At 42.3% G+C, this 15,000-nt stretch overlaps 1 protein-coding gene across 1 annotated transcript in view; it reads left to right on the forward strand.

Annotated features, from left to right (window-relative positions):
- The first annotated feature begins 12,647 nt into the window (after positions 1 to 12,647).
- LOC143284193 (cholecystokinin receptor type A-like) overlaps positions 12,648 to 15,000 on the forward strand; it is a 145,047-nt gene continuing 142,694 nt past the window's right edge. The window contains exon 1 of the mRNA XM_076590861.1: positions 12,648 to 13,149. Within this exon, the coding sequence (XP_076446976.1) occupies positions 12,648 to 13,149 (502 nt within the window). The remainder of the gene's footprint in view (positions 13,150 to 15,000) is intronic.

The raw sequence follows: 15,000 nt of genomic DNA on the forward strand, positions 1-15,000 counted from the left end.
ACACATGCAATAATAAGTCTCACAGTGATTCAGTGTGAATACATGTATCACATGAATGTGAATATCAGTGAATGTGAACGTAAAGCAAGTGAGTGGGCATTGAGGACAATGTTACGTCAGTGAATGTGAGCGTAAGGCAAATGAGGGGGCATTGAGGGAAATGTTACGTCAGTGAATGTGAACGTAAGGCAAGTGAGGGGGCATTGAGGACAATGTTATGTCAGTGAATGTGAACGTAAGGCAAGTGAGGGGGCATTGAGGACAATGTTACGTCAGTGAATGTGAACGTAAGGCAAGTGAGAGGGCATTGAGGACAATGTTACATCTGTGACTTAACCCCTTGACTGCTGGAAACCTTGGTAAACGATACCAATGTGGCATAAATTCGAAGTACAGTTTACTTCTTTTCTATACTTCAAATAGGTGTGATTGATTTTTTTTCTGAACAAAAGTGATGTGTTCTCAAGAGGAATCAGTCCAAATAAGGACTGGTGAGTATCGTCCTGACCTGGACACTCAGTATTGGGCCTGCCTCAGGAAGGTGACAATCCTTTGCCGACCAGCATACCAGTCAGCAGTAGTGAAGGGGTTAATCTCAGGAGGTACTCTGGCCCTAAAACAAACAGCCTCTGTTCTGAAATCACTGTCTGAACCTTTCGGTTTTTCTTTGGCTGTTTAAAAAAAATACGCACCCTCATTTGTGAATTCCGCCGAATTTTGTTTTTTCCGGGTCTTTTCTGATCTTTGTGAGCTCATCAATTCCATTGTTTTTCACCCTGACAGATGATAAATTGGCTGGTTTCCACTTGGGAAATTCACCACAAGGAGTGCAGACAGATCCACCACCCATAGACATGGACACCACACACGCACGCACGCAGCAGAATAATCTGAAGTCTAAACGCTGATCACACGTCTCGTCTGTATTGACTCAACATTTCATTGCAATGAGTTAAAGATGTCGTTTAATCTTTGGTTCACCAAAGTGAGAATGAGTTAGGATGGACTGTTCTAGCAGCTTGGTCATGTATCCATGTCTGTTGTACCCATCGGCCGTGTTCGTTTGTTTCCCTTTACTGGAGCCCCTCAGTTCTTTATCAACGGTGTCCCTCACTCCTTTGTCCGCTCCAGTTTCTCTTTGTGTGCCTGTGTCCACTAATTGTCTCTGTGTCCCTTTGCCTTGAGACTCTCTTTTTGGTGATTCTGTGTTATGTCCGCTTTGTCCTTCCCTCCCCACGGGCAGGAGCCTTGGCTTTCATCGTCCTCTGAGGTGACGTCCCGTTAGGAACCACACCCCGTTGTCTTACATTGTTTAGGTTTGATAAAGATTGTAAGATTTACCCTAGGGTTTGTTTCATAACAGATGAAGGATTTGTCTGTGGGTTTCGTAAAAGAGATGAGAGAAGATGGGAGCTTTATCCTTGGGCTTCTTTGACAACAGATGTAAGGTTTATCACTGGGTTTGATAAACAAATTTATAAGGTTTGTGCTTTGGTTTGATTAAAGTTGCAACTGTATATTGGGTTCGATAAAAGATGTGAGATTCACTGGTTTAGTTGAGAAAAAGCTGTAAGATATATATGTGAGATTAATTGGTTTATTTGAGAAAAAGCTGTAAGATGTATACTTTGGTTTGTTGATTAAAGATGTAAGATTTATTGGGTTTGTTTGATGAAATATGCACTATGCATCTCAGGGCTTGTCTTTATGAAGGACGTAACATTTATATTTTATATATGAAATGGTTTGAGAGAACAAGAACAAGAACAAGAACAAAAAATCTCCAGGCCTCCGGCCCCTAGAAAGAGGTCAAAAGTACACAATATGGTGATCACTCAACCACAACAAAATGTAAAATACGTACTAACTTAACCTGTAGAACAAAAGTGCTTCTCGTGCATTGTAAATTAATTCTAACTTTCATCATTGTTGTCACAGAATTCCTGTCGTATCTTCAGGGCATTAAATATATAAACGCATAGTTTACGAATACTGTAAACAGAACCATTCTTCATCAAGTGAACATACGATTGACCTTCAGAGTTCAGATGTTTTTGCCGCAGGTCATTGTAAAGGACACAATTGTTTATAAAATGGTTTTCATCTTCGATTACATTACAACGTTTACATGCGTAATTTGAATTACATTTGAATGTTCTTCTAAAAAATGATCCATTTATTGGGAGCAAACCAAGCCGTAATTTTACTAAACAGTCCCTAAAACACTTTTTATCCACATATTCAAAATATTGCTCACACTGAAAACCAGTTTTAAACAGTCTGTAGTTATGATATATATCTTTAGACATTACTGACTCGTCCCACTCCTGCATAAATATATCTTTCATTCTTTGCTTAAATAATGACAAAAATGTTTGCTCACAACCAACGCCTTGTTGCAACCAGACATATCCAAACCCAAGTCTAAATAAAGTATTTTTTACTAAAGACACCCAGCATTTTTTTCCCCTTTCGTCTAAGTTAAACAACATCAAATATGTCTGTCTGGGTAATCGTTGCACATTCATATTCAGCAACCTTAACCAGTACTTGATACACCTTGTTGCACTATTTATATATAGTGGATAACGTCCTAATTCGCCGTATGCAAACTTGTTTGGTACTCTAAGTGTTATGTTCAAAAAACGTTTACATGCAAAGGAATGAACTTTCTCAATATTATCAAGTCTGTTAAGACCCCACATCTCAGAAGCGTACAAAAGAATGGGTTGTACCTGAGCATCGAATATTTTGAAAAAACATCCTTTGGAAATATCATTCAATGGTTTGAGAGAGAGAGAGAGAGAGAGAGAGAGAGAGAGAGAGGGAGGGAGAGAGGAGAGAGAGGGGGAGAGAGAGGGAGAGAGGGAGGGAGAGAGGAGAGAGAGGGGGAGAGAGAGGGAGAGAGAGAGGGAGAGAGAGAGAGAGGGAGGGAGAGAGGAGAGAGAGGGGGAGAGAGAGGGAGAGAGAGATCAGGAAGACGATGAAGAGTGGTAGGTGTCAGTTGATGAAGGGGTCCTGAACAAGCCGGGTCAGGATTGGAGGTGAACGATGCAGTGCCTGACTTCCTTTCCGTCTAAAAACAGGAAACCCGACAGACAATGAGTCGGTCCGAATTGCCGTGTGGTTTGGTTTCAGTTAGTTTGTAATTTCACAATGATGCCAACGTCACAAAAAAGAGGGAAAAAACTAATAACAACAAAGAGGAGACAGGCTGGTGGGAAATTCGATAGGATTCAAACGACGGTCATGTGATAGCCTGAGGTGCGTTTTGCTTTTTTTTTTTTTCTTTTTTTTTTTTTTTTTCTTTTTTTTAGGAGGGAGGGGGGTGGGGGGGGGTTGTTTTCACTGCATTCTCTTGTTTCTGTTGATATTTTCTCGTGCCTTGGTTGTTGGTGTAGGTCAGGCATCTGTCCGCTCGACCCCATTTTTTTCATTTTTTATTTATGATTTTGTTTTCTAAATTGTATTTCCAGCAAGACGTCGTGTCGTGTATGTGGTTAAGTCCACACGCTTGACGTCAGATTGAAACTGAAACTGGATCCCCCTGTACCCCCTCCCCCTCCCCCGCATCCCCCCCCCTCCCGCCCCCTCCCCCGTCTACATTCTGTCATTCACAGACTTTGCGTTTCTCCACTCTCTTCTTTCTGTGTGGTCCTCATTTCCCCTGCAATGGTCTTCATTCCTGTTCTGTGTGTGGTGCCCCCCCCCCCCCCCCCCCCCCCCCCCCCCCCCCCCCCCCACCACTCCCACTTCTGTGTAGTCCTCATTTCCCCTGCAATGGTCTTCATTCCTGTTCTCTGTGTGGTGCCCCCCTGAAACGTCATGGGTGGTGTGGTGGTCTAGCGGTAACGTCACACAAAAGAAACGTCATGGGTGGTGTGGTGGTCCAGCGGTGACGTCACACAAAAGAAACGTCATGGGTGGTGTGGTGGTCTAGCGGTGACGTCACACAAAAGAAACGTCATGGGTGGTGTGGTGGTCTAGCGGTAACGTCACACAAAAGAAACGTCATGGGTGGTGTGGTGGTCTAGCGGTGACGTCACACAAAAGAAACGTCATGGGTGGTGTGGTGGTCTAGCGGTGACGTCACACAAAAGAAACGTCATGGGTGGTGTGGTGGTCTAGCGGTAACGTCACACAAAAGAAACGTCATGGGTGGTGTGGTGGTCTAGCGGTGACGTCACACAAAAGAAACGTCATGGGTGGTGTGGTGGTCTAGCGGTAACGTCACACAAAAGAACCGAGAGAATCTGAGCACATGGGATCGAATCCAACGCTGGCTGGTATTTTCCCCCTCCACTAGATCTCGAGTGGTGGTCAGGACGCTAGTATTTCCCCTTCACTAGACCTTGAGTGGTGGTCAGGACGCTAGTATTTCCCCCCTCCACTAGACCTTGAGTGGTGGTCAGGACCCTAGTATTTCCCCTCCACTAGACCTTGAGTGGTGGCCAGGACGCTAGTAATTCGGATGAGACGATAAACCGAGGTTCAGAGTGACACATGCGCTTAGCGCAAATAAAAGAAACCCAGCGTAATAAAAGGGTTGTCCTGTGCAAACGTTTGCAGAAAATTCCACTTTGATAGGACAATAAATACACTTGGAGGAAAAAAAACAAAAAGGTGACGCTGCACCGTGGCAACGCGGTCTCCCTGGGAGAACGGCCCGAATTTCCCACAGAGAAATCCGTTGTGACAAAAAGTAATACGAAACAACACAATGTTTTGGACTGACTGTGGTGTCCATGCGATTATTTTCAGAACTGATTTCACACTTTTGTGTCTAATATTAACATCAAGAAAATCCGCAGAGAGAAAAACAGATAGAGAGAAGGAGGGGGAGACAGAGAGGGGGAGACAGAGAGAGGGAGACAGGAAAGGAGGGAGAAGGGGGAGAGAGAGAGGGAGATAGAGGGAGAAGGAGACAGGGAAGGAGACATAGAGAGGGAGGGGAGACAGAGAGGGGGGTGGGGGAGACAGAGAGAGAGAGGGGGGGTGGGGGTGATAGGAGGCAAGGTGGTCATTATCTTACTACCACCGCAGCTGTTCAGCTTGTTTGTTTCTTGTATTGATTCCCTGTCACGTGGGCTGACGTCATGTAATGGATGTGTGTGTGTGTGTGTGTGTGTGTGTGTGTGTGTGTGTGTGTGTGTGTGTGTGTGTGTGTGTGTGTGTGTGTGTGTGTGTGCGTGTGTGTTGGCCTTATCGTATAAAGTTCTCACGTTTTTTGCTCTCCGTTATCAGTCTTTCAGGAATGACCATTTATTTTCAAAACACCCAAAATGTCACACAGTGTATTTCTTGTGGCAGCTCGAACAGGAGTGCATCGAAATTTAGACAGTCCTTTTGTTTGTGAAATGAATTATTATTTTGCGCGCGCTTAAACATTTTGTGTGCACCAACTCGTTATCCATTGAAGAGAGAGAGAGTGAGAGAGGGCGGGGGGGGTTATCCATTGGAGAGAGAGAGAGAGGGCGGGGGGCTATCCATTGAAGAGAGAGAGTGAGAGAGGGCGGGGGGATATCCATTGGAGAGACAGAGAGAGAGGGCGGGGTGTTATCCATTGGAGAGAGAGAAAGAGAGATGGCGGGGGGTTATCCATTGGAGAGAGAGAGAGGGCGGGGGGTTATCCATTGGAGAGAGAGAGAAAGAGAGATGGCGGGGGGTTATCCATTGGAGAGAGAGAAAGAGAGATGGCGGGGGGATATCCATTGGAGAGAGAGAGAGGAAGGGGGGTTATCCATTGGAGAGAGAGAGAAAGAGAGATGGCGGGGGGTTATCCATTGGAGAGAGAGAGAGAGGGCAGGGGGTTATTCATTGGAGAGAGAGAGAGAGAGGGCGGAGGGTTATCCATTGGAGAGAGAGAGAGAGGGCGGGGGGGGGGGGTTATCCATTGGAGAGAGAGAGAGGGCGGGGGTTATCCGTTGGAGAGAGAGATAAAGGGCGGGGGGTTATCCATTGGAGAGAGAGAGAGGGCGGCACTCAGCAGGTCACACAGAGGTCACACAGGGGCTAAGTGTTCAGATGCAGGCAGTTCTACAGTTGTTCGTTGTCATCCATGAAGATCTGAACTGAACCGATAACCCGTTGTGATGTGTTCAGGACAACAGAACCTGTGTGTGTGTGTGTGTCCGTCTGTGTTTCTATGTGTCAGCGCATGCGCGCACGTGTATGTGTGTGTGAACGTGACTGCCTATTACATAGGTGAAATAAGAATGTCTTAAACGTGGTGTGGGCGTAAATCGATAATCTTCTTTAATGCCAAGGTTTATACTTCTTTTTGGAATGGATCTCTCTCTCTCTCTCTCTCTCTCTCTCTCTCTCTCTCTCTCTCTCTCTCTGTGTGTGTGTGTGTGTGTGTGTGTGTGATGTGCATGCTATTATTGGGGGGGATATTTACTCTGTTTTTTGAAAGGAAGTCACAAGATACTGTTACCAATGGTTCTGGTAAAATACTTATGGAGATGTGTACAGCCTTTAGTTTAACGCCTTTAAATGGTCTGAGTGAAATTGTTTCTGATGATTTGTTTACTTTTCTTTCTGATCGTGGGAATAATGTCATCGATTATTTTTTTTATGTTCTGTGGACTTCATTGATCATATAAAGTCATGCAGAGTTATGGACCGTGTGGAATCTCATCATATGCCCATACATTTGGAAATTAGAAGCATCAATCAAACTTCAGAAGAAAGCGAACAAAAGAAAATATTTTCTGAAAAATCAAGATGGGATCCGCACAGTTACATCTGTTTCTTGACTTCATGACTCTGGAAAACACAGAAGTCTGTCTTGATAAATTAACAGGAAGTCAGTCATGATGTAAAATCTGCTCTTGCAAAAAATCACGTGCTTAATGTTTGAAGCTGGTGACTGCATGCGTCAGACTGTGTATATTGGTGGGCGTGTCAGAAATCACAGCGGATTGTATGACGCGGAATGCAGACGGTGTAAACGTGAAGCTAAACGTGTTCTTTGTATATGTTCTCGTACAGATCCAGTTGGGAACGAAGAACCACATAAAGAAAGAAAATTAGTTTACCAAAGGAAAAAGAGCTTTGTACCAAAACAAGTTAAAAGCAAACATTCAGGCAAAATACATACGACTCCCTGTTAAACAGTAAAAACGACAATAATAGGTTTTGGACAATAGTGCACAATGCAAGAAAAAAGAAAAACACCATACCCCCAATTTCAATCTATGCGTGGAAAGAGCATTTTGAACAGATTTTACGCCCACAGGTTGAACCCAGTTCAGATAACCAAGAAACATCACAGCAGTATGTTGAAGAAGATGTCTATATACATGAGTTAGACGAAGATATTACAGAGGCAGAAGTAAGGTACGCAATTCATGAGTTTAAGTCTGGAAAGGCGTCTGGTTTGGACGAAATACCTCCAGATTTCTTCAAAGCAGCAGAAACTCAAATATCACCATTCCTAACAAAGATGTTTAAGAAATTATTTAGCGATAGTTACTTCCCGATAGAGTGGACGCATTCAGTGATAATACCATTGTTAAACAAGAGAGGCAAGGCCTTCAAGACTCACTTGTGTGATACATTAAAAAAAAAAAAGTACAAACAAGCTTTTCGTGTACTGAGTATAATTTCAAAATGTAATGTTTAAGATGAGAAAGATCAGTTTTAAAGCAAATTAAGTCCCCTAGCATTAATTACAGAGTAATTTCCCTATTTTACTATCTGCACCAAAACGTTTGCAAATTAAATAAAACTTCCATGCTTAGCAAAAGAAGTTCCTGTTTGAACAAAAAATGATAATAATGACTGCTCTTGTTGTTGGGTCAGAATATCAGATCAAAGTACCAAGTTTAGAGAATGCAAAAAATATAAATATAACAGTAAATGCAGTTTGCATATAATTAGGCTTCATTTTTTATTTTTTTGTGCCCATCCCAGAGGTGCAATATTGTTTTAAACACGATGACTGGAAAGAACTGAATTTTTCCTATTTTTATGCCTAATTTGGTGTCAACTGACAAAGTATTTGCAGAGAAAATGTCAATGTAAACCACGGACACACACACACACACACACACACACACACACACACACAGACAACCGAACACCGGGTTAAAACATAGACTCACTTTGTTTACACAAGTGAGTCAAAAAGGAGATTTAAATAATCCTGGAAATTATTGGGGGATTTCATTACTGAATATAATTAAAGAAGTGTTCACTTTTATTCTGAATAGACGTTTGAGTAGATGGGCTGAAGATGAACACAAAATATGTGAGGAGCAAGCGGGTTTCCGAAAGGGGTATTCCACAATTGACCATATATATACTTTAGTGTCAGTGATAAATAACTGTTTGAATGGTAAACGCAAAGGTAAATTATATGTTGTTTTTATAGATTACCAGAAGGCATTTGATTCAGTTGATCGTAACAAGTTATGGGGTGTGTTAGAAAAAATCAAAACTTCTACTAAGATGTTGAAAATGTTGAAAGGAATCTACAGTTCCGTTCAGGCATGTGTTCGGTGCGGTGCAGAGTTATCAAACTTTTTTGATTGTCCAGCTGGGGTGAAGCAAGGTTGCTTATTGTCTCCCTTGATTTTTTCACTCCTGATAACAGATGTAGCTGATTTTGTGACAAACAATGGGAAGCACGGATACCAGTTTTTGCCAGGTTTGCGGGAGATTTTTCTGCTGCTGTTTGCCGATGATATAGCTTTGATCTCTACTACTCCTTCCGGACTTCAGAATCAGATTAATAATTTGCAACGAGTTTCCGACTCCCTTGGATTGACAGTAAATTTACAGAAAACAAAAATTATACTTTTTAGAAAAGGTGGTCATCTGAGTAAATATGAGAAATGGTACTATAAAGGGCAAGAGATTGAAATTGTGAATAGCTATAAATATTTAGGTTTTACTTTGTCAACTAGATTATCATTAGATATATAACTGTCCGAGTTTGCAAGCAGGGCGAAGGGTAAAGTGGTGGAGATCATAAAAACTATGTATAGTCTTGGTAATAGATATAGATATGTTCATTTTCTTTAAATTGTTTGATGCACAAGTCAAGCCTGTGTTGTTATATTCATCTGAAGTGTGGGGTCTAAGTCAAGTTAACGTTATAGAAAACATACACCTTTTTGCTTGTAAACATTTCTTAGGTGTCAGTGGAAAAACACCAAACACAATGGTGTATGGAGAAACAGTCAGATATCCGCTTTACATTGATAGTTAAGTGCAGTAAGATACTGGTTTAAAATTCAAAAAATGACTCCGACTAGATTACTAAAGCAAGCATACGAAAGAAATATGAAGGAAGAAAGACAATCTCAAAACTGGGCATTTCAGGTTAAACAGTGTTTAGATTCATTTGGATTTTCAGAAGTCTGGATATATGGAGAGGTGGGAGCTGAAAAACATTTCTTAAAGTTGTTCAGACAGAGAATGGTCGATTGTTATAAACAAGACTGGAACGGAAAGTTGGAAAATAGTGATCGTTTTAAGGAATACCGCAAATTCAAATTTTTATTACAGTCAGAAAAATACCTGCGAGATATTACAATAGCAAAATTTAGAGTGGCTCTGGTGAAGTTTCGTCTAGGCGTTAATGAACTTAAAGTAAATAAAAGATTCAACAATATGTCAACACCAAAAAACTGTCCCTTTTGTGATGATCTAGAAACTGAAGTTCATTTTCTTATTAAGTGTCCTGTATATTCTAAACTACGAGAAAAGTATATATTTAAACATTATAGAAATAGTAACACTCCACCAATTCCATGTTTGTTACAAAATCAAGACAGGTGTGTAATAAGAGATGTCGCCATGTTTATTTACTATGCTTTACGTTCCAGAGAGGAACTGATGTGAAGTTTAATTTAAAATGTTAAAAATCAAATTACGTGACAGAGCAATTATGTTTCGGTTCTGTTGAATCTGGTATTTCCCTCATTTTTCAAATCGTTATCTTTATGTGTACGTGTTCTCATGTGGACAGGCTGGTGGCCTTCGCATTAAACTTCCTGCGTTCCTGCGTTCTCTCTCTCTACTTTATTTAGAATTGGGTTTGGATATGTCTGGTTGCAACAAGGTGTTGGTTGTGAGCAAACTTTTTTGTCATTATTTAAGCAAAGAATTAAAGATTTATTTATGCAAGAGTGGGACGAGTCAGTAATGTCTAAAGAAATATATCATAACTACAGACTGTTTTCAGTGTGAGCAATATTTTGACTTTGTGGATAAAAAGTCTTTTAGGGACTGTTTGGTAAAATTACGGCCTTTTTGCTCCCAATAAATGGATCATTTTTTAGGAGAACATTCAAATGTAATTCAAATTACGCATGTAAATGTTGTAATGTGGTCGAAGATGAAAACCATTTTATAAACAATTGTGTCCTTTACAATAACCTGCGGCAAAAACATCTGAACTCTGAAGGTCAATCGTATGTTCACATGCTGAAGAATGGTTCTGTTTACAGTATTCGTAAACTTTGCGTTTATATGTTTAATGCAATGAAGATACGACAGGAATTCTGTGACAACAATGATGAAAGTTAGAATTAATTTACTATGCACAAGAAGCACTTTTGTTCTACAGGTTTAAGTTAGTACGTATTTTACATTTTGTTGTCGCTGCGTGATCACCATATTGTGTACTTTTGACCTCTTTCTAGGGGCCGGAGGCCTGGAGATTAAAGTTTTGTTCTTCTCTCTCTCTCTCTGTATACGTGTGTGCGTGCGTGCGTGCATGAGTGTGTTTGTGAATGTGTATGTAAGGAGAGAAAGAAAGAGAGAGACAGACAGAGACAGACGGACAGACAATTACTCAGTGCATTACACGTCTTTTTTGTATGCTGGATACATTTTTCTTGATTAGTGTGAATGTAACCATATGGATTAATATTATTAATAATAGTAATAATAATAATAATAATAATAATAATTATTATTATTATTATTATTATTATTTTGTTTTTTTGTTTGTTTATTTCTTTATTTATTTATTTAGTATCGTGAACGTGTCATCATTTCAGTCCTTACAATATCTTCCCCTTTGTATTTCAGGGCCTGCAGTTTGCGCCTCGTTGCCCGGAAAACGCGGCCCATCCAGACAGAAAATGAGAAAAGCGTGATTGCCATCTACAAAGACCCTGGTATTAAGGGTTGAGCTTTAACAAGCGTCTCCAAGTGATCTGTGAAGAGACGCTCTGGCCGCCCTAAGCCCCAATTAGCCGCGGAGTGTAGGAGAGTAATAGACCTATTTCCCTCCACAACTTCCTCCACAGACTGATACAACTGTTTGGCATAACCCTCCTCTCTTCTTCCACTGGTGGGGGGTGGGGGGTGGGGGGGACTGGGGATAAGATGCTGTTATTATTCATCGAAGGAATAATACAGACGCTGGTAATGCGCTTTCTAACAGCAAACTGACAGCAAATTCTGCAGGCAGCAGAGAGGGCTTTGAATGACTGGTTGATGAAACGTGAGACGAGCAGTGAGGATGCGCGGAGCGCGGTAAACCACGGTACCACTGATTTGTGGTCTTCGTACTGGAGGTCTGTCATCGCAGATGAGGACAGAACTCACTCACACGGCTTTGGAACTTTCACAACCATTCTTGGACACGCTGATTTGAATCTGATTTTGATGTTGTTCGGAGACTGAATGAGATTCAACAGCTTTCTTTTTTTTTTCTCTCTCTCTCTCTCTCCAGAGAAAAAATTGCGATTATATCTTTGGACAATAAATAGTTCGTTCGCAATCCGTTGGGAATCATTTAATGTTTTCACGTGTGATGTATCGTCACGTACAGTTACAACAGTGCAGGGTGGTAAATCTGACACCTCCTTGTTGTCACAGGAAACGGTAACAACAGCTGTTGTGGACCGGCATCGTTAAGAGACCAGAGTGAGGACTGGGTGTAGAAGAATGCACAAAGCACAGTAAGGTCGGTGTGACCCACTGTGAAGAGAAACCACCACCCAGTCTATTCACCATGCAGTAAGACAAACCACCACCCAGTCTATTCACCATGCAGTAAGACAAACCACCACCCAGTCTATTCACCATGCAATAAGACAAACCACCACCCAGTCTATTCACCATGCAATAAGACAAACCACAACCCAGTCTATTCACCATGCAGTAAGACAAACCACAACCCAGTCTATTCACCATGCAATAAGACAAACCACAACCCAGTCTATTCACCATGCAGTAAGACAAACCACAACCCAGTCTATTCACCATGCAATAAGACAAACCACAACCCAGTCTATTCACCATGCAGTAAGACAAACCACCACCCAGTCTATTCACCATGCAGTAAGACAAACCACCACCCAGTCTATTCACCATGCAGTAAGACAAACCACAACCCAGTCTATTCACCATGCAGTAAGACAAACCACCACCCAGTCTAATCACCATGCAATAAGACAAACCACCACCCAGTCTAATCACCATGCAGTAAGACAAACCACCACCCAGTCTATTCACCATGCAGTAAGACAAACCACCACCCAGTCTATTCACCATGCAGTAAGACAAACCACCACCCAGTCTATTCACCATGCAGTAAAGCAAACCACCACCCAGTCTATTCACCATGCAGTAAGACAAACCACCACCCACCACCATGCAATAACCGAACCACCACCACCACCATGCCGCAGTCTCAGTCCAGCCAGTCTCAGATCCCGGTCATCATCCAGACCATCCAGAAAGACCTCCAGGTGCTCTTCTACAACTACACCATCTACTTCAACAGCTCGTACCGCGACGGGGACTTGCCGGGCGACGCCACCAACGACGACGACGGCGAAGAAGAAGACCCCTCCAGCCAGGGCGACCTCCTCGGCCAGAGGAACGCCTCTGGCAACGGGAGCGTGGGTGGCGGTGTGTACGTGGTGCCTCGCCTCAGCATGGAGATCCAGATCGTGCTGTACTCACTCATCTTCCTGCTGGCCGTGGTGGGAAACTTCCTGGTGCTGGTGACGCTGTTCCAGAACAAGCGCATGAGGACGGTGACGAACGTGTTTCTGCTGAACCTGGCCCTGTCTGACCTGCTGCTGGCCGTGTTCTGCATGCCCTTCACCCTCGTGCCCGTGCTGCTCCGGGACTTCGTCTTCGGGGCGGCCATGTGTGTGCTGATCCGGTACCTGCAAGGTGAGGGGGGGACTGGGTTGTCTGTCTGTCTCCATGGTTTCTCCTTGTCTCTGTCTGTCTGTCTGTCTGTCTCTCTTGGCCATGTGTGTGCTGATCAGGTACCTGCAAGGTGAGGGGAGGCTGTGGGCTGACTGTTTTGTCTCTTAGTCTCGTTGTCTAGTTGTCTGTTTCTCTGTCTGTGCATCTGTCTGTCTCTGTATGTATCTATCTCTCTCTTTCACTCTCTGCCCCTTTCTCTCCCATTCTCCCTCACCCCCCCCCCTGTGTGTGTGTGTGTGTGTGTGTGTGTGTGTGTGTGTGTGTGTGTGTGTGTGTGTGTGATGTGCATGCTATTGTTGGGGGGGATATGAACGCACGAATTGGAGATTGGTGTCTTAAAACAGAAACAGTGGACGACTTCAGCCGAGAATGCTCGGACGTTTTTGAAAGGAAGTCACAAGATACTGTTACCAATGGTTCTGGTAAAATACTTATGGAGATGTGTACAGCCTTTAGTTTAACGCCTTTAAATGGTCTGAGTGAAATTGTTTCTGATGATTTGTTTACTTTTCTTTCTGATCGTGGGAATAGTGTCATCGATTATTTTTTTTTATGTTCTGTGGACTTCATTGATCATATAAAGTCATGCAGAGTTATGGACCGCGCGCGTGTGTGTGTGTGTGTGTGTCTGTGTCTGCGTGTGTGCGTGTTTGTGTTTGTTTACCGATATCCAATGAACGTAATTTCTACTAGGCTGTCAGAAAATGACTACTTTGATTCCTCTTTTGATAAATATAACCCAGCAATGTCCATGCGTTGGATTTTGCAAATCAGTTACATTGTGTTTGAAGAAGAAAACGATACAACGGAAGAAGACGATACAACGACAACAACGAAGAAGAAGAAGCAGAAGAAGAAGAATTCTGCGCTCTGTTGGTGTTAATAACGGTGTCAGCAGGGTTGCTTTGAGGACAGTGTCGCTATTCTGAATGTTTGCTGTGTGGTTTTCACTTCTACTCTAGGTGTCTGTCTGTCTGTACGCCTGTCTGTCTGTCTGTCTCTGTCTGTCTGTCTCTCTCTGTTTCGTGACTCTCTCTCTCTCTGTGTGTGTGTGTGTGTGTGTGTGTGTGTGTGTGTGTGTGTGTGTGTGTGTGTGTGTGTGTGTGTGTGTATGTCTTTCTTGCAGTCTGTTACTTCAGCTAATGGTTTGGTTTCATTTCGAATTTCTCATGGAATGAAGCATGACACTGTTATGTTGTGTGCCAAGCCGAACACATGTTCTGTCAAGAGCAAGATAATATATATATATATATAGCGAGAGAGAGAGAGAGAGAGAGAGAGAGAGAGAGAGAGAGAGAGAGAGTGGGAAGGGTGGGGGAGATGTGTGGAAGTGTGGATGTTATATTCATTGGGCCAATAGGCCATGACGCTTCATGAAGCGGTGGTGTAAAGAGGAATTACAGAGGTATAAATAGCGGTGGTGTAAAGAAGAATTACAGAGGTATAAATAAACAACACAATTGCCAGCATTTCCTATTCACAAAAACGTTAGCATACAACCACTGAGCTACATATTGTACTTATGATTTTGAAAGCTTTATATAAGTAAATAGCTTGACAACAGATATGAACATAGATAATTTAAACATGGAAAGTTGTCTATAATAGTTTGAATTGACTTCTGACTTCATTTAACACAGCAAATTACAAAGTGAACATAATTTTCTTTCCCACACTTACCCAAAGGGCAAAAAAGGTCTTCATCGTGATGTTGTTTATAGCGAAAATTACGCAGATAGATGAGAAATACCAAGTTTAAACCTTGTTATACTGAATTTTGGATGTTAATCCACGCTCATTGATAAATAAATA

Source organism: Babylonia areolata, chromosome 7, assembly GCF_041734735.1.
Source record: "Babylonia areolata isolate BAREFJ2019XMU chromosome 7, ASM4173473v1, whole genome shotgun sequence".
In the NCBI taxonomy this organism is placed as follows: Eukaryota; Metazoa; Mollusca; class Gastropoda; order Neogastropoda; family Buccinidae; genus Babylonia; species Babylonia areolata.